This window comes from Diorhabda carinulata, chromosome 8, assembly GCF_026250575.1.
Source record: "Diorhabda carinulata isolate Delta chromosome 8, icDioCari1.1, whole genome shotgun sequence".
NCBI classification, from domain to species: Eukaryota; Metazoa; Arthropoda; class Insecta; order Coleoptera; family Chrysomelidae; genus Diorhabda; species Diorhabda carinulata.
In genome coordinates, this window is record NC_079467.1 from 12120574 (window position 1) to 12141881 (window position 21308).

Genomic DNA, 21308 nt, shown 5'->3' on the forward strand with positions numbered 1-21308 from the left:
GATGATCGGTGTACAAGAAAAGAAAGACGTGAATTTGACATGTTAGCAGCTGTTAGGAATCTCTTCAGTAATTTCATTGAAAACTGCAAAAAAAATTATCTTGGGAAAAACGTGACCGTAGATGAAATGCTGCCAGCATATCGTGGTCGATGTGCATTTCGACAGTACATACCGTCGGAACCAAACAAATATGGTATCAAAATTTTCTGTTTGTGTGACGCCAAACTTTAAATACTTCGAATATGGAAATCTATTGTGGGCAACAGCCAGAGGGACCCTTGCGGCAAAGCAATTCATCCTCTGGTGTAGTAATGAGATTGTCTGAACCAATTTTTCAGTCGGGTAGAAATATTACCGCAGACAATTGGTTCACAAATGTAGAGTTGGTGAGAAAGTTAGAAGAAAAGAAGCTATCGTACGTAGGGACAGTTCGGAAGAATAAAAGAAAACTTCCAGCTAACTTCGTCTTACCAAAAGGGCGTCAAGTATTTGACAGTATATTTGGATATACAAAAAATGAAACATTAGTTTCATATGTCCCGAAAAAAGGAAAAACTGTAGTCCTTATTTCCAGTTTGCATGTGGCGTCGAACGAAGTGAAAGAAGATGCTTCAAAAAAGCCAGAAATAATAACATTTTATAACAACACAAAATCCGGCGTTGATGTGGTCGATAAACTTTGCGCTTCTTATAATGTTGCTAGATCAACTAAGAGGTGGCCTATGGTAATTTTTTACTATTTACTGAACGTAGCTGGAATCAACTCGCGGGTGATATTTCTTGGAAACAAAAATACGTTTTTTACAAGAAGAGAATATTTGAAAAAATTAGGACTAGCATTGCTAGACGAACAACTAAAAGTGAGGGCCCAAATAAAAAGTCTTCCACGACAAACCAAAGATTTGCTCAAAAATTACAAAACCTTGGAAGCACAACAAGAAGTTCAAGAGGCAACACCTGGACCAAGTAAAAGAAAGCGATGCGAACCATACTATGTAGAAAATAAGAAAAGTGTCTGCATATTGTTGCAAAAATGTGGAATTCATTTATGTATAAAACTTCATACAAATATGATTTGTAATAAATGTTATAATAAAGAAATTGAAGAGGGTGATTACTCCAATTAATTTTATAAGTTAGTAAAATATTTTGAATAAATAATGTAACTTTAAACATAGCTCTGTCGATAACCTAATTAAAATTTTACACATTTTCCATATAAAATAATTATTTTTTTTTTACTTGACAAAATGTTAAATTAAAAGCAGAGAAAAGAAGTATTAATATAAAATTTGCTGTATTAATATATTAAAAATAATAACAAAAAAAAATTATTTGATATATGTGTCTGCTAGATACAACGCAACCAAATACGTTAGAAATACCCTAATGGAAATGCAACAAGAATCGCATTCTGCGGTAAATTCAGGATGTTACTTTCCATAGAAATATTCAAGGTAGATGCTTTAAAAACTGCACCATCATTTGATTTTCCATTATCCCCAACATCTATGTATAAAAAAATGTATTCTGTATCAACTAACGCGAACAATTTGATGCTGAATGTACCCTTGTAGTTGTAGTAATTAGAACCACTCTTAGGAGGGCACTTAATCTGGACGTGTTTCCCATCTATTGCCCCTATACAATTGGGAAAGTTCCACTGCACTTCAAATTTGCGTTTCACTGATTCCCACTCTTCCTTTGTACTTGGCACCTGAAACAAATTTTTCCTATAATTTGTCACAATTGTTTAAAATATTTGTATTATGTTGTACAATTAATCTGTTTCATTTCAGGACAAGGAATTACAAAATATACCTACAGTCACTGACGTATCTGATATTGAAGGTATAGAGGATGTGGATTCTCCCATTTTTTTAAAATGTCAACGACAACAAAAAAACAAATTGCTAAATCTGAAACAACTGGAATGCAACCTCCGCGCTCCAAAATGTTTAAAAACCGGCTTGTAATTTAAAATGAAATGAAACGATTTAAAAAATTATATCCTAATTGTAACTGTTAACATGATTGTACAATAAATCTTAAAAATGTGTTTTCAGTTTACCTTGATATATTCTTCAAGTACTTCATAAACGGCTACCAAAACTTCGAGTATGGAAGGAAGACGAAATTGTTGGAATCAAACGTACCAGCACATCGTTATCAAGACAGCCTATTGATCTCACATTAGAGCAGAGAATCGATGCAGATGCTGGGAGAACACTTAGTGATATCGCATATCTGACTAATTCAATTTCTGCTCGCCAACGCTGGGCGCTAAGTCATTCATCCGTTAGAAGAATTGCAGCCATATAACATCAAGAGCAGTTGCCAACAACTTGATAGGTTTATAAACTCGTTCGATCGGTAAGTGAATTCCATCAACTTAGATTTATCACCTGATCAACTGTTCAATAAAGCTCCTCGAAAAGCTGTATCATCTTAAGTGAATGCATTTCTGTTAAATATCGAAAAAATTGGTAAAGAGCTAGGGTTAACGGTATAGTCGTTGGCACTCGTATAGTGATTGGCACTGTGACGATATAAGTGGACTAAATAAGAAAACTACTAAAGCTTTTAATATAGGATAAATCTCGAAATTTCGCGCCATCTATGTCAAATGTGTATTATTAGTTGCGTCATCGTCAATCCAATATGGTATTCGCAGTGAGTGAATGTGTCAGACGCGGTTCCTGTTGTTCCTTATGAGTGCCAAGTTTTCACAAATTGTGTAAGCCCCACCCCATTGTTCGTTGCGGTGTATTCGCGTGCTATCTGAAGTAAAACATAATTACAGGTGGGTTTCCTTTTAATGGAACTTTATAAATTATATTTTGAGGTTAGTTGGGGCTTTATTCACCCATTTTAATCGTAATTTCGGTAGTGCAAATAACTGGATGAAAAAATGTCAACTTTTTAATCATTGGCACCAGGTGCTTTGGGCGGTAAAGTACTTTATGTCAAAACTCATCTTGAAATACCTCAAATTTTATTTATTAATAAATAATAAATTATTGTATTAGGATTTTGTTAAATTGTCATGTCGAAAGTGTATGTAGACAGTTGTTGGCACCAGTGATATTAACTGTCTGGTTGGGTGCCAATGACTATGATTTGTCTAGGTCCGCCATACTCAAAGTGTGTTCCGCGGAACCCTAGGGTTCCGCAAGAATTTAGAACTCAGTAGCCACCCAGCACAGTAAAGTAATTTCATTCTAACTTGAAACAGTGCATTTTACGAGGAGAGTTTATTATCACGCCGCTCTTCAATAAAACTTTATGGCAAACCTATTGCAAGTTCTTTACTCACACCGATCCCTGTACAAAATACGAGAGTCAGAAGATTAAAAAAATATATCTCTACAGTAGCCCAAATATTTATTCAGGACGGCACGCGCCTAGATAAAAAGAATAGACTTAATACTTAAGTTTAAGGTGATTTATTTGTGCTTTATGTCTCACCGATGAGATCCGCAAGCCGCTTTAGCCTTTGTCTTGATGAAAACCGACCGCCGATATCTACTTGTGAGCGCGCAGTCACTTTGATAAAAGCCGCCGCTGAGATTAGACGCTATAGTTGTAAACAAGCGACTTTCGGCTATATAACTTCAAAACAAGTCGGGATTGTTTACACCGCATTTTTTATATTTCTATTTTTGTTTCGGCTTTTTATTTATCAAAGACGCAGACTCGAGTATTTTTAAGAATGTTCGAGATCGAGGCTAGGACTATAAAAGCGACGACCGCGCTTCGACACTCGAGTCAGCCGACGATTAGCGAAGTTTTTTTGTTCTACTGCTGTATTCTGATTGTATCAGTTTTGTACATATCTTCTTTGGACTAAACTCTTCTACTCAGTAACGATCGTGCTTTAATTTGATCCCACCACCCTGACAAGTAATTATTAATAAATAAGAATGGAACGTTGGCTTAAAGGCGTTAAACGTGTTGCAACAACATCTTCTAACGAAGCCGAATGTTCAAAAGCAGTACGCAGTTCCACGGTTTCAAAGGCGAAAAAAAGGGAGTATGATGAATCATATATCAGTTTCGGATTTGTTGATTCCAACGGCTCACCTCTCTGCATGTTATGTAGTAAACTGCTTCCTAATAGTTCCATGGCACCTGCCAAGTTGCGCCGACATTTAGAAACTGTACACCCCGAGCCTAAAGACAAGAATAGAGAATTTTTTGTACGTAAAAAAGAACAGTTATCGGAAAGTCAAAAAACTATGATGCAAGTAACCCAAACTATCAATGAAAAGGTCACAAAGGCATCATATTTAGTTAGCTATCGCATTGCACATGAAGGTGAAGCGCACACTATCGCTGAGATTTTAATAAAACCATGTGTGTTAGACATAACAAAATGTATGCTCGATGAAAAATCTGCAAAGCATCTTTCTACTGTGCCACTATCAAACGATACTGTTTCACGTCGAATTCATCTGGCAAGCTACGTCAAACAAGAGCTAGTTACACGTGTACAAAAAACACGATTCGTCATGCAAATGGATGAGTCTACTGATGTCGCTGGTCTGGCTATCTTGCTGGTTATCGTGAGATATCCATATGAAAGTTCTTTTGAAGAAGACATGCTTATGTGTTCACCGTTGCCCACAAACACTACGGGAGAAGAAATTTTTACTAAAATAAATATATTTTTTGAAGAAAATTATCTCAGTTGGAACGATTGCATTGACATTTGTACAGATGGGGCCAAGGGGTAAAACAGCAGGAGTCGTGTGCAAGGGACATTGAACTGCCTGTTATAATTGCAAGATAATTTCCTGTTTCAATGTGCATGGTACCTTACTTCAGATGTCAGCATATTGATAGGAAATGTAAGTTAATATGTAAGCATTTTTGGTTGGTTCGATCCATCCGGGTCGACGGCTTATTATTATTATAACTAAGATCGTTGTCCAGTACAGACATGTAACGTTATCAATATACGTGTGAGAGATTTTTAAACTTCCATTATTCTAGCGAATAGCTAGATCATGTCCCCCTTTTTACCCTAACGGACACATTCTTCACACGTGTCACGAATACAGAAAAAAGCACCTAATTGTGGTTCCAGTCATTGTCTCCTGCATAGACAAACACTAGCAATGAAGCAAATGCCGTCAAACCTAAAATTAGTAATGGATGAAGCGGTAAAAATTATTAATTTTATCAAATCACGACCACTACAATCCCGATTGTTCTCATTATTGAGTGAAGATTATGGTAGCAAACATAAAACACTGCTACTCCATACAGAAGTGCGATGTAAAGCGGGGTAAAGCTTTAACAAAGCTATTTCAACTTAAAGCCGAGTTACAAATGTTTCTTTCAGATACTTCTTCTAATTTGAAACACCGTTTGTATGATAAAACTTGGTTGTTCCGACTGTCTTTCATGGCGGATATCTTTCAAAAATTGAACGAATTAAATTTATCATTGCAAGGTAAACAGACAACAGTGTTCCAGGCCTGTAACAAAATAACTGCCTTTAAAAGAAAACCAGATTTTTGGATTATTTGCGTTAGTAAGAGAGAAATAGAAAGCTTTACGTTACTCAGTGAGTTTGTTAGCGATAACGACTCAGAAATGTTTCAAGATGATGTATTTGAAGAATTGGTCCAATATCTCACTTCGATGCGCGCATGTTTTGAGAAGTATTTTCCCGAAGAACAGAATACAAAATTGAAACTGAATTCATGGATTCATACTCCTTTTTTACCCACCGTGCAAAAGCCCGAAAGTATGTCAAATGAGATATATGAATCTCTTTTAGAAATGTCATCAGACACAAGTATGGAGTCATTGTTCAAAACGACATCTCTCAACGATTATTGGTGCAGAATCCGTGATGAATACCCAATGCTTGCCAAAATGGCTCTGAATATTCTTCTTCAATTTCCAACAACATATTTGTGCGAAACAGGATTCTCAACCTATGCAGCCACGAAAACAAAATACCGGAATAGACTGGACGCCGAACCTGATATGAGACTTCAACTGTCTTCTATCAAACCTGATATCAACCAATTAATGAAAAATAAAAAACAGTTTCGTACCTCCCATTAGTTATTTTTTTTTCTTTTTTAATATCTTCTATTTCTATTATTATACTTGTTATGTAAGTAAGTAATAAGTATATGTTACATTCTACGTTTATTATGCTTATTAATAAAGAATATACTTTTAGAGACTATTGTTTTATTGTAGGGTTCCGTCAAGTATTTCGCTTTCCAAAAGGGTTCCGTCACTAAAAAAGTTTGAGAACCGCTGGTCTAGGTGATAGTCGCCGTCATGCCAAACGTCATTGAAGGCTCAAGATATAGGAAAACCTATGACGAAGGGATGATATCAAGAGCCCTGGAAGATATATTAAATAATGGCTTAAGCAAGAAAGCTGCCTCGTGGAAATATGGAATTCCACGTTCCACTTTGCAATTTCGCTTGAGTCAAAAATTCAGTAAAACGACATTTGGACCAAGTCCAATTCTTTCAAAAGACGAGGAACAAATTTTGGTTGACTGGGTTCTCCATAGTGCTAAAAAAGGGTTTCCACGAAGAAAAGAACATCTGCAGATCAGTGTCAAGTGTTTTCTAGACGAAAAACCACGAGACAATCCATTTAAAGACAACATGCCGGGTGATGGCTGGTATAGAGCATTTATGAAGCGACATCCTATACTGTCTGAAAGAGTGCCTGAAGCCGTTACTGCTGCTAGTGCGAGGGTTAGTGAAGCAGACATTCGTAAATGGTTTCTGAATATTGAAACATACTTAGAACAAGAGAATTACTTTGATATTCTTAAATATCCCGACAGACGAGACATCTTTCATGTTATGTCCAAAGAACAAAACTGTCTTAGCACCCAAAGGTGCTAGGAATGTTTATGAGATTGATAATGCTCCAGCAAAATCTAATTTAACTGTTTTATTTACTTTGTCTGCTAAAGGTGATATAACTCCTCCGTTTGTCATTTATCCTTACAAACGCGTACCTTCTGCAATTACCAATTCAGTACCAGATACCTGGGGAATTGGCACGAGTTCCAATGGATGGATGGAAGCAGAATTGTTTTATGAGTATAATGCAAATATTTTTCATCCATTTCTAGTTAAAAAGGGCACACAATTTCCTGTTGTTTTATTTGTGGATGTAGCTGAGTGACCTCTGCTCCAAATTATTCTGATTTGCTTGTATGCAAACTCTACACGAATTTTACAACCGGCCGACGTTTCAGCTTTTAAACTACTCAAAACGTATTGGAAAAAAGGCGTATTAGAATGGAGAAGACACCATATTTCGGAGTCATTAACCCAAGAAAAATTTGCTCCTATTTTACAAAAAGTAATTGAAACTTACATGAAACCTGATATTATAAAACACGGTTTTGTTTGTACTGGTTTGTGTCCATAGGATCCAAATGCCATTGACTACTCAAAATGTCTTGGTAAAAATAATACTGATCAAGAGCCCAAAAAAGAAGACGACGTTATGATACCTCGGTTAAAATTTGAAGAAATAGTTGGCGTTAATTTAATTAACAAGCTTAAACAGTCAAATCCAACAACCGAAGAAGAATCTCAAAAATTTTGGGTTTGCATAGATTGTGGAAGGAATATGATTCAACATCGCACATTCGTAGATTTCTAGGAATTAGGCGGCCATAAGTCGAAATTCCAATAATGGACTAATGACAAACAATTTTTTTCCTGGAATAGTAGACTACCTGACGAACAATAGCCAACCCCACCCACATCCCTAGACTGCGCGAGCGCGCTGCCTTACTAGTCGAAACTTGATTGTCGCACTTACTGCACGTGAAAGTTCTTGACGCCCTTTTCGTATATCATTTTCTTCGGTGAATATTTTATGTGTCGTGTCATATTTGCTTGTTTAAGTGATGGATACCAATAATACAGGTAAGCCTTTATTAAATTAATATGAAATTGTATTAAATATATTGTCAATAAATGACTTAATGAGCCGTCAATAATACCCTTTTCTAGAAATTTTTTTTCTTTATTTTTCAATTTCAATCGAAAAAAAACTTTACTTCCGCACCTTTCCAAGTTACATTTTTGATTTCATTATATAGTATAAAGAAAACTGCTCAAAATCAGCTGCTAGTTTTAAAAATAAACGAGTTTGAAATTTTTTTGACAACAATAGGGAAAAATCGGATTTTATGTTTTTGTGTTATGTTTTGTGTTAATTTTTTTATTGTTATAGGTTCACCTGGCATCTCGGGGGTGAAAATGTTGACTCGTAAATACCTCTTTGATAAAATGAACGAGCAACATTCATTATCGATAAATAAAAAAATGAAATATTTAGAAAATTATTATTTACTCGTGTGTTATGGGGACACAGAAGAACATAAAAATGTGATAAAAAAGAAGTTTTCGTATTTTAAATGTGATTTGATAAAGAGGTGGTCTCGGGCGCATAGAATACTTGAAAACTTTTTGGCGGCCAATAATTCTTGGTTGGAAGGAACATTTGAGATCCCCGTAGACACGCATCAAAGGCCAGGACGACCTACCAAATCTTTTACCGAATCTAGCGAAAGAACAAAGAGAAGAAAAACTGAAGGAGTCCGCGAATCTTACGATGAAGAAGAGTAGATATCTAATGCGGGTTCAAGAAGGGTAATAGGGAAAATATGTGTATACTCGTGACGTCACATAGTTGTGACGTATATATATATATATATATATATATATATATATATATATATATATATATATATATATATATGAGTGAGGTATTATCAGAGTTGTGTGCTAAATTTAATTGCAGTAAGTATTTCATCAATATTTTTTTTGAAAATTTTAATTTTCATATTTTTAGATGGATTCAAATGAACTTAATAGAGTATCTCTTATAGAGAAGAAAGAAACAAAAAAACTTAACTTAATGGCGTTAGAAGAGGTGCAAGTATTTTTGCCTAATAGAGTCACAAAAACGTACCAGGAGCAAGTGCAATATTTAATAGACAAAAAATATTCTATAGTTTTTCGAGGGAAAATCGATACTGGAAAATCAAATCAACTTTCATCATTCGAAATAATTAGAAATTAAGTGAGTTTCTTTTTTTTTAAATATATAGTAAGATGAAAAAACTATTTTTTTTTATATTTTGAGCAGTGTAGATAATGTGATTAAATCGAGAAGAAAAGGTATTTCCGATACAGGATATTATATAAAATTAATTGATAAACATATCAGAACTTGTCATCTTGAATTGAAAAAATTCAAATTTACAGTAGGAGGAAAGCGTAAAATTTTCAATAAAATTGGTCTACTTAAACATTTAAGATGTTTATTGAAAGCAAAATATCATATAGGTTTTGGAATTAAACAAATTAGAAAGGTTAAGTGGGAGAATATTAGTACAATTTTCAAAAGTAGAATAATAACTGGAGTTATTATTAATATTAAACATAAAAATATTACAGAAGTTAAGAAAATTCTTGAAGGGCATTTTATAAAAACGCAATTGTATCAAATATCGTAAACATGTATCAGCATTTATTTTATTATAAATAAGACTTTTGTAAACAACTTAACAATGTTTATAGTTAGTTCGTTCTTGAGATTAATTATATTCATTCAACTTCATAAAATATTGTAATTTTATGTAAAATAAATTTTTTAAAAATAAATTCCGAAAACCGAAATTTATAAGTGGCGCAGTCATTCGGATTAGTGCGGTCGCGATTTTTTACGCAAAAGTAAAAGTTCCGACTACGTACTTCAGTACAGCAGCACTAGACCCACGAGCTCTACGAGGGATAGGACTTCAGATAGTTGTAAGTGCCAATTTTCCTTATTTTTATTCCTTTTTTATTATCTATCCTTATCAAACTTTGAATAAGGGAGAGATAATCTAATAATTTTGAATATTAATTTTTATGAACGATTTAGATAATTTATTAAATACATTTTGTAATTTAAACTTAAAAGAGAATTCAGAAAAAATGGCAACTTCAAATCCGAAAACCCTAAATTAAGAATTATTTAAACTTAAATCAGAGATTATCAAACCGTATGATGAAAATAAAAATACTTTAAACAAATTTAAATACTTGGTTTAAATTAAAAGAAGCGTTGATACAATGTTTCGCGGATAGGCGCGATTTAGATTGCATTTTACAGGAATTAACTAGAACAAGACCGCTTAAAAATGAAAATCTGATAGCTTTCGGAAATAGACTTCAATTGTTAAAAAGTCAAACTATACAAATAATTAGTAACAATTTAAATTTAAGTGAAATTGACAAGAGGTGTCAAATAAATCATTGTGAAAAGACAGCCTTGAACACCTTTATAGCAGGATGTTCAGGTATTATACGCAACAATATGTACTTAAAAAAGCCTAACTCTTTAGAGGATGCTATGGCTTTCGTTGATGAGTTTGAAAATTTTGAAAAACTCTACGGCCAATTTTATGAACCCAGAGTTGAAAATTACAATAATAATAATGATGTCCAAACGAATAAAATAAGAAATAATAACCAATATAAAAATAACCAACATAGTAATTATAATTCCTTTTACCGACAATCTTACAATAATAATTATAGCAGATATAATAACAATAATAATTATAATGATGAAAGATATAATAATAAGAAATAATTGATTTCCACCATTTGTTCGAGCGCGATGAAAGTGATGATCGAATAGAAAATTTTCGAAAAGAGCCTCGGAAGAAAAATTAAAAATAATTGAGATAAATATAGCTGCAAATAACCCATTACCGTATATCGAAATTAAAAATCCAAAATTTAAATTATTAATAGATACGGCAAGCAATAAATCAATATTAAAACCTTCAATCGTTGAAAAATATTATCCTCAATGCATATATAATTCAAATGTAGAAATTCGAACATCACTAACTAGTAAAATAATTCGACATCAAACAAAAATCCCCGCATTTAAAGAATTTAACTATAATAACACAATAGATTTTATTTTGTATGACTTTCATGACTTTTTTGATGGAATACTAGGTATAGAAGATATGCTGAAAATGCAAATAAATATCGATTTTACTAATAAACAATTAAATAACAAAAAAGTTTCAATTCCAATAAAACTTAGAAAACCAACTGACATAAAATTCTCATTTGACATTGAACCTACCGAAAAATTATTAAAATCATTACCAGTAAATATATTGAACGGAGAAATATTAGTAAATAAAACACACTTAGGAAAAGCCTATATACCAGAAACATTAACAACATCACAAAATGGATATGCTATAGTCGAAATAATAAACGAAACATTCAAAACAATCTCTATAACTTTAAATGAACCTCTTAAAGTCCAGCCATTTGAAACAAACCAATATGAAATTCACAACTTTAACTATTCAAAAGAAGATAAAAAACTAATTAACGAAAATTATAATTGGCGCAAAAATAAAATAGATATAAGTAAATTAATTCGAACTAATCATATGAATGAAGAAGAGAAGAATAATATAATCAAATTATGTAAGAAATTTTCTGATATCTTTCTAAAACCAGGGGATCCATTAACGTTTACATCTAAAATAAAACATTCGATAAAGACAACTGATGAAATTCCAATACATGTGAAATCTTATAGATACCCATACATACATAAAGAAGAAGTACAAAAACAAATCAACGAAATGTTAGAAAAAGGTATAATAAGAGCTTCATATTCCCCTTGGAGTTCACCCATATGGATTGTAAGCAAGAAATTGGATGCATCTGGAAAACAGAAATGGAGACTAGTAATTGACTACAGGAAACTAAATGAAAAAACTATTTCTGATAGATATCCAATTCCTAACATTACTGATATATTAGACAAATTAGGACGAGCTCAATATTTTACAACATTAGATTTAGCTAGTGGTTTCCACCAAATTCAAATGTCAGAAGAATCAATAGAAAAAACAGCTTTTAGCGTAGACAATGGACATTATGAATTTCTTAGAATGCCATTAGGATTGAAGAACTCACCTGCAACATTTCAAAGAATCATGGACAAAATTCTACAAGAATTACAAAACAAAATTTGTTTAGTATATATGGATGATATTATAATATTTAGTACAAGTCTACAGGAACGTATGCAAAATTTACAAGCAATATTTTATAAATTAAGAGAAGGCCGGTTAAAAATTCAATTGGATAAATGTGAATTTTTATGTAAAGAAGTAGAATTTCTTATTGTTACATCAGAAGGCATTAAACCCAACCCAAAAAAATTAAAGCCATAAAAAATTTTCCTATACCTTCCACTCAAAAACAAATTAAATCATTTTTAGGATTATTAGGATATTATAGAAAATTTATTAAGAATCTCGCAAAGATCACAAAACCAATGACAACATGTTTAAAGAAAGACAAAAAGGTAGAACACACACAAGAATTCATTAATTGTTCTAATATTTGTAAACAACTTTTAACGTCGGAACCTATTGTGGTGCCCTTTAAGTCAATTACTTATTCTTTTATATCTCTATCTATGTATACACCCTGTACACTAACTGTTAATTATTTATAACCAGGTAAACTATATCGTAATTATGAACCAATATTATGTGTCATCATTAATTATAAAAAGGTAATTCCAAACTATTAAGACAATAGAAAAATGGTGAAGTTCAATCGCTGTTTAATTTCTACCCCTCGTTATGGCCCTGCATTACATGGCGATCCTGCCAGTTCGGGAAAGTTCTCAGATGAAAGTTAAAAGTGAACTTAAGGGACTTTTTTCCAATTCGAAATGGGTACTAAAAACTCTAAAGAAAGTGAAGTCGCGAGCAGTGGTGTAGTCAATTTTAACTTCATTTTGGAAGATGACCTTTTGCAAATGCCCACCGAACTAAGGGTGTTTATGTACGTTATTATGTACATGGTTTTAAGATCACAGGCCACTACCGCTGATGTTTAACGGAAGTGTCAGATGGAGCAGTAGCAACCGGGGTGGCAATACATCGTACAAGGAGTAGTAGTATACTTAGGTAATAATCCCAGGCAAAAAAAAAGAGATGCTACACAACGCAACGCTGGAGCTGGTATGTGATTCTAGTATTTTTTATGGAACCTTGACGGATGGACAATTTATCACATTTCAGAATTCTTTTTGAACAAATATAGATTATATATAATTAATTAAAGTTTATGATGTAATATTAGTGCCTGAGCTACATATTTAATAACGCTGTTTTAAAATAAATTTAGGTATCTTTTAAAAATTAATTACGTTTGTTAGTAGTGCTAGGTTATTTTATTGGGCTTTAGTAGTATTTATATAATTATTTTAATTTATGCCTTCTGATTGGGAGTTGGTCTTTACAAGGTTATCCGATATAAAAACAATCATAATTAATGAATCTAAGAGAATTTTAAAGACATTAGTCCCCAAATCAAGTAGAGTAAGAAACGAAGTTTTACAAAATTTAATTTATAACTATAATACATTCATTGAGATAGTAAAGAAAATATTCCCGTCATTGGATGATAAACAAAAACAGTTAGTATTGAAACTATTTACAACCGTTAGAGATAGGATAGTTAGATCATTTCAAGTTTTACGTATAAATTATAAAATCCCTAGCTCTTGCCTTGAATGTATAAACCTCGAAATAAAAGACGAAACTATTGAATTTGATTCAGATCAAGACTTGACGCCTGGCAGAGACTTAAAAGACTTAAAAATGTCTACTTCAATTATCGATTTTTTTAACTTAGCTAGTAAACTAGTATCGAAGGAATTTGACGGTGCAGGCAAACTACAGACATTTTTAGATGCGCTATCACTGCTCAATGCAAATTCGACAGGTCACGAGGCAAATGCAGTGGCTTACGTCAAAACAAAACTTAGCGGTAGAGCTATAGACTTAATTACCGACAACGACGCGACCTTAATCCAAATTATACAAAAACTTAAAAACAATATAAAAACCGAAAGCTCGAAATCAGTTAACTCTAAACTTCTTAACCTAAAACAAACAAATAAAGATAATGTTAAATACGCCGAAGAAATTGAAATCTTGATAGGTAGTTTAAGAAGAGCTTACATTAGTGAAGGAGTACCCGCTGATACAGCAGAAATATATTGCACTGATGCGGTCGTCAAAGCTACCCGACTAGAATTTATGAGGGGGCATGCCTTATATAGCGTGTGGGCCTCATGTGGCAAATGGGGGGCATGCCGATTGAGGGATTTCCCCGCAACTTCCTCATGAGCACCTCACGGAAAAAATTATAAATATTGAAGTGAGGTATGCCGTATGAGTTTCCCATAAGGATATTATAGGGTAAACCTAACACATATATGGTATTTTAAAGAGATGGGCAATCCCCTCGTCTACCCCATGAGGGCTCGATTTGACAAATATCAAATATACTATTTTTGGTAAAATTAAACTTGTCACAATTGTTACTTTACTACTACTACTACTACTACTAATTGTTAATAGTACAATTGTTCATGAATTGTAATAATTGTTAATCGTTGTCTTATCGGATTTACCTTACGAAATTGCAATATTTTAGAACGTATTGCATAAAGTATATCGTTTATGTACATCGTATTGCGCATGCTCAGGTACACATAGTGTACATAGTACATATAGACAAATATATATTTTCATAAGCAGTTACAAATTTACATTAATCTTTACCAGTGTAAATAATTTCAGTTTGATTATTGTTGAAAATTATTATTTATTGAAGTAAATATTGACATAACATCATGAATAATTATTTTAGACAACGCGAGCTTAGGCGTTTGAGAGCAGAAAGATTCAGGCGAATTCGACAAGAATTACTGTCAGCAAATTCCAACCAAGAAAATTTGATGCCTTCTGGCAATGAAGACGTTTTAGAAAACATTGAGAATCAATTACCAGATATTAATGAGTCATTCAACAATACAGCAAGTGATAATAGTTTGAATTCCAATCTAGAAGATCATAGTGCTTCCAATTCAAATGCTGAAGTGGAATTGGAATTAGTGCAAAATTATGAGCAAGAAGCAATAAGTGATGAAATATCAGCTGTGGTAGAAGAAGAGATGAATGAAGAAAGTCATGATAGAGATGATGTTAATCATGAAGAATTTGACGATTTGTTATTATTTCATGATGTTAGCTCAGACGATGAACTAGAAAACGAGACTCATGATGCAATAGATGAAGAAGTAGATGATACTGATCAATCGGTTTATGATGTAGAAGACATTCGCAAGTGGGCTTTAATGAATCCGCCTATACCTCATAGTCGTTTAGAATCATTATTAGCTATTTTAAGAAGAAGATCTTATCCTACTCTACCAAGATGTGCAAAAACTTTCTTGTATACTACGTCAGAAAATTATAATATTGAAGTTTTTGATAATATTGGCAAGTTTGTATACTTTGGCATAGAGAAAACTATAAGAATTCAATTAAACCCAAGTATTCATGAGCTAAATAACATAGAACTGATTTTCAATGTTGATGGTTTACCTTTGTTTAAGTCCAGTAAAAAACAGCTATGGCCAATACTCTGTAAAATCCATCATGATCCAAACATTTACAAACCATTTCCTGTTGCTGTATATTGTGGAGATCAGAAGCCACAAAGTGTTCAGAGATATTTAGATAAATTTATAGAAGAACTCAATAGTTTAATGCAAACAGGAATTATTATAGATAATCGCAAATTCATTGTATCTGTAAAAGCATTTATTTGTGATACTCCTGCTCGCTCTTTTTTAAAGTGCATCGTAGGTCATGGTGGATACTGGGCGTGTGAAAGATGCTTAATAAAAGGTCAACAATACATGAATAGAAGAATTTATCCAATATGTGGGGAATTAAGAACAAATGAGTCTTTCAGGAATCAATCTACTCCAGGTCATCATCAAGGTGTATCACCTCTACTTCGTATATACCCGGAAATTGATTTAGTCAAGCAATTTCCATTAGATTCCATGCATCTGCTTTTCCTTGGAATAATGAAAAAATTGTTGGGATGTTGGATAGACGGTGACGTCAGAGAACTTAAACTTAGTAGCAGGTTTAAGTCACTATTGACTGATATGTTATCGAAAATAAAAGTGCCTAATGAATTCCAGAGGGCTACGAGATCTTTAACAGAATTTCATAAATTCAAAGCCACCGAATTTCAATTTTTATTGCTATATGCAGGGCCAGTCATTTTTAAAAAAGTTTTAAAAGATGAAGTATTTAAACATTTCATGTTATTACATGTAGCATGCAGAATTCTATTTTCTAAACAGTTAGCTATGGTGCAATGGCCATCCGCAAAACATTTTCTAACATTATTTGTCACTATAGCACCAGCTATATATAAACCTGAATTTGTTATAGGAAATGTTCATAATCTTTATCATTTAGCCGATGATGTAGCATATTTTAATTGTCCTCTATATGAAATATCTTCGTATCCATTTGAAAATGCTCTAGGTAAAATGAAAAAACTTATTAGAAATGGCAATAATCCTCTTTCACAGTTGTGTCGGAGATTCAATGAAATTTTTTACGTTTGGAATGAACCAACAGGTATACCTCCGAATGTTGTTATAAAAAGACAACTGAAACCAGATTCATCAGGTCGAACTACCATAAAACAGCTTGAATTTAAAGGAGTGTTACTAACTACAAAAGAGCCAAATAACACCATATTACTGACAAATCAAAAAATTTTACAAATAAATGATATATACATTCCTCCACGTGGTGATATAAGTACTATTGAAATGTGTGGTAAAATCCTAAGAAAAAGAAAACCTCTTTTTACATATCCATGTAATGCTAAATTTCTACAAATGTTTAATGTCTCTGCAAATAATGAGAATATTGTGACGTGTAAAATTATAGATGTGGATAAAAAAATGGTTTGTCTAAATTTAAGTGATGAACATAAAGAAAAAATATATGTGATACCACTACTTCATATGTAAAAGTGAAAAATAAGAATGTTTTATATGGTACAATCTGCCGTTTGTATTGACGGCTTTAAACTTTAAGTCTCATAATCTTATACAAACATCTATTCTACGAAGAGTATTGTTTATGTTTATATTTTCAAGTGGATGGTAATCAGTATAGAAATCTTTTCTACGCGTCAACAGTAAGAATCAGTTTAATTTCTGAATCGTGTTCAGTCGTTCGTGTATACTCTTAACCATATAATTATTGTAGGTTAATAAATAGTGATATAATTAAAATAGTTGATATATTCTCGAAAAATAATCACCATGAGTACTGATAATAGTACATCAAATGATGATGTATCAGAAGTGGTTGCAGATTATAAGTATAGACTAGTTGTTTTTGTTGGTAAGAAAAAAAAAAAAGATATTGACATAGTGCCATCGTCTTGGATTTTTTATGATGAAAAAACAGACACAATCAAGTGCAAATTTATGCCTCCACCATACGATGTAAAGCGATCGGATACGTTATCAAAAATGGTACAGAATTGTGAACAACCGATAAATGATTGGCCAGTTTATTCAGTAGACATCCGAGGAAGAGCTCGTAAGTTGTGAAATTATTCGATTGATTAATTTCATCTCGAATTTATATACTCTGAGAAAATAAGATAAATAGAACAAAGGTATGTTTCTTGTGTTGGATTCATTTTTCTAACAACCTCAATTAAAAAAATATTTCTAGCTTAAAAAAACTTTTAATGTCAATGTCTAACATGATATTATGATTACTATATTATTTTTAGTGATAAAAAATAGTTTTCAATACTGTAATTATTATTTAAATGAAAAAAAACTTTTTCGCAACAATTACAAAAAAACTCCTTTGTTCTAAAATTCTATTTTTTTCAGTTATCATTTTTTATTGATTTTTTTTATTAAGTACATTATTCTAATATTCAGGAACGTTTGAAGAAGCTAATGAATTGGCTATCCAATTGGAATATAAGCCATTTGCTTATTCTACACAAAATGAAGAGACAGCTAAAGTAAAGGCTGCTAATGATGTGCATTTTTTTAAAAATAGAAAAACATTCAGAGATGAATCTTTGAAGATGTTAAATGAAATCAACATCGATTTAGGTGAAAAAACACGTGTGAATAGAGGTAATTTATGATGAAAATATAGATTTTGTTACTTGGAAAACATATATTTGTAAGTACGAAAAGGTGATGATATATTTTAAATTTTTAGCTCAGCCATCATCGCAAAAGTTACCAACAGAAGAAGATAAACAAGATAGATATTATTCTTCCACAGACTCAGACGAAGAACATTGTTACGATGCATCTAGATCAAAAAAAAAGAAAATCATTACCAGAAAAAATATCAAAAGATCTCGCATATCTTCGTCCAGTACATCTGATTCGAATTTAAAAATTGATGAAAATAATCCACAAACACCTAATGTAATGGAAAAGCTAGATAAGAATTGTCAACCAGTATTATTATGCTCGTCAACAAACCAACATTCAATTGAAAAAATCGAAGGTGACCAATTTGGTAGGTATTGAAAGATGAATAGAAACCGCATTATTAATTATAATTATCAACATTTGGGAAACGAAGTATATTCTTTTCTTATGTTACAGAAAAGTTATATCGTATGATTGATGCCCGCTTTAAGACTTTTTCAAATGAAATATCGGAGAAATTCACTAAACTCAATAGTCAATATAATTCATTATCTTTACAAATTGGACAGTTAAGTGGAAAAATTATTGAGATTCAGCATCAATTAACAAAGAATAATATCAATAACACAGATATTGAAGTCGATAGTGATGATGAAAATGCTGAAATAAAACTTCCATGTAAAACAAAAATAGATTTTGATCAGTTCGATGAAAAACTTGAAAAAGATAAGAATTTTCAAAAAAAATTCGTAAGTATTCATGTTTAAAAAAAGTTTTTATTATAATATTAACGATTTGAATACTTACCGAATATTGAATTATACGTTTAGGTTCGGAAATTACTTCAAAAAGTCAATAGACGCTTACCCATAACTAGGAATTTTGGCGAATTATTAAGATATTGTATATCTCGCGATGTAGGTCTCATGTTCGCTCCAGTTAAGACTTCAAAAAAAAAATCACATGTATTCAAGGATACATGTCTTTTTAAAGTTATAAAAGGTTAGTGAAATTAATGTTCAAGTTTCACAAAATGAATACAAATAATTAATAAATATTGTATTTAATATTTATAATTGTCCTAAATTAATGTTTTCTTTTTAGCGACGCTCAGAAAAGTTTTTTCGAAACCAGGCGAAGATGTCCCAGACCAAAATATTCTTGATGCTATGGCTTCAGCTCTACATAATTGTAAAGACTGGGACGGTGGACGAACTGCTCGTTCCAAGAAACCTGCTGAAGCTAATAGTGAAATAGACAATGAGCATTTAGACTAGTATTTCAGATTAGTATTCTTAATTGCGTAACTTTTTTATATAAAGTAAAATATACATTATGTAGTTTATCCCGTGCATTATATTGTATTCTGAAAGTTTGATTTAAAAAATAGTTCTTTATTACTTATTGTATTTTAAGATTGTAATGACTATGAATGTATTGTTTGTAATTGATATATCTATATATATTTTAAAATACATTATTTTTAATGTTGCCAATGAAATTCGGTTAATTTCCCTGAAAATTTTCAAATAGGGTAACAGTTAATTTTCCTTATGAGGTCCACATGCGGTATACATAATGATGCACGAATGAGGCAAGGCGTTATATACCCTTTGTGCGCCCTATGAGGCAGCATCATGAGGTCCCCACGAGGCAGTGTGGCTAGCCTCGTGAGGGCCCTAGCTGAACCCCTCCCAAAATTCTAGTCGGGTATTAAATCTAATACTAGGTCCGAAAAAGTCAAATTAATAATGGAAGCAGGCACTTTTTCTAACACTCGCCAAGTACTAACTAAATTCGTAGGAATAGATGTTCAATATAACGCTAGTGTTCTATTAAAAACATCTCTGCCACATCTACAAAAATTTTCGCTATAACTCGTTCAATGACAAAGCGTACTCCAGATACAAACTCGACCATTGCCGAAAAAACTAGCCCACAAAATAATAGACCAAAAGTGTGTCAAACCACCGACAATTTTATAATGATTAATATCCCTTATTTAAAATTTACTATTAAGCCAGATCTTAGAGTAATTCTGGGTCAAAAGGACAAAATCAGCGCTATGGAAACAATACATTTTGCTAACGACAACTTTTCTTTAGGGAAATTGTTGTCTCGGCTTGAAATTTTAGCTAGCAAAAATAACATTAAGACATTAAAATTAAAAATTAAGGATCCTATATTTACTATGTGCACAATTAATGATTTTAAAGAAAAGAGCGAAACTATGTTGAAAAATTTAAATATAGTACTATATGATGAACCTACAATTATCACAAATAAAGCCGAAAAAGAAAAAATTGTCGCAGAGTACCATGATCATCCACTCCTTGGTGGTCATTGCGGGGCAGAAGCGACTCTTAAGAAAATTAAAGCTAAGTTTCGTTGGAAAAATATGTCTAAGGACGTAGCCAACTATGTCAAATCATGCCAAAAGTGTCACATGAATAAAAGTATAATTGGCCATAGGGAACCGATGGTACTCACACCGACGCCCCAACGGCCATTTGATATTACGTATATAGACACCATAGGACCATTTCCTAAGACATCGGACGGAAATTGTTACGCGGTTACAGCTCAATGCGAATTGACAAAATATGTTGTCATAACACCAGTACCCAATAAAGATGCCCTAACTATCGCAAGTAATTTAAGATTAAGTACTATTTATTAAGTAGGAATAGGAAACGTATTTTTGGGATTTAATATTTAGTTTTAGAAAAAGGGATCCTTATATCATAAGTAAATATTTCAAAAAAAAACGAGCTTTTCATTTTGTTTTGTTGTTTTAGATGTGGAATATGAATTGTATTTCTGATGTGATCAGCAACACATTTCTCATATTTCTTTTTTCCGTGAGACTGAATGTTCTTCATTTACCGGCCGAAATGAAGTCCATTCTTCCGAAAGGGGGAGATGTGGTGCCCTTTAAGTCAATTACTTTATTCTTTTATATCTCTATCTATGTATACACCCTGTACACTAACTGTTAATTATTTATAACCAGGTCACCTGTGTTTTGGTGATATTGCAATTTACTGTCTACGTAGGTAAACTATATCGTAATTATGAACCAATATTATGTGTCATCATTAATTATAAAAAGGTAATTCCAAACTATTAAGACAATAGAAAAATGGTGAAGTTCAATCGCTGT

General features: G+C 32.3%; 4 protein-coding genes across 4 annotated transcripts; all 4 read left to right on the forward strand.

The window, feature by feature from the left end:
• Positions 1-242: 242 nt before the first annotated feature.
• On the forward strand, positions 243-1976 carry LOC130897576 (uncharacterized). The gene is made up of 2 exons (XM_057806509.1): positions 243-725; positions 1800-1976. The coding sequence occupies exons 1-2, from the start codon at positions 243-245 to the stop codon at positions 1974-1976; spliced, it is 660 nt and encodes a 219-aa protein (XP_057662492.1).
• A 1947-nt stretch (positions 1977-3923) lies between these two features.
• On the forward strand, positions 3924-4736 carry LOC130897577 (zinc finger BED domain-containing protein 5-like). Its single transcript, XM_057806510.1, has one exon. It carries the CDS (start codon positions 3924-3926, stop codon positions 4734-4736), a length of 813 nt encoding a protein of 270 aa, XP_057662493.1.
• A 499-nt stretch (positions 4737-5235) lies between these two features.
• On the forward strand, positions 5236-6081 carry LOC130897578 (zinc finger BED domain-containing protein 5-like). Its single transcript, XM_057806512.1, has one exon. It carries the CDS (start codon positions 5236-5238, stop codon positions 6079-6081), a length of 846 nt encoding a protein of 281 aa, XP_057662495.1.
• Positions 6082-17031: 10950 nt separating this feature from the next.
• On the forward strand, positions 17032-19641 carry LOC130897373 (uncharacterized). The gene is made up of 6 exons (XM_057806204.1): positions 17032-17555; positions 17912-18115; positions 18204-18512; positions 18602-18894; positions 18976-19147; positions 19250-19641. The coding sequence occupies exons 1-6, from the start codon at positions 17273-17275 to the stop codon at positions 19420-19422; spliced, it is 1434 nt and encodes a 477-aa protein (XP_057662187.1). The 5' UTR covers positions 17032-17272; the 3' UTR covers positions 19423-19641.
• Positions 19642-21308: the final 1667 nt, after the last annotated feature.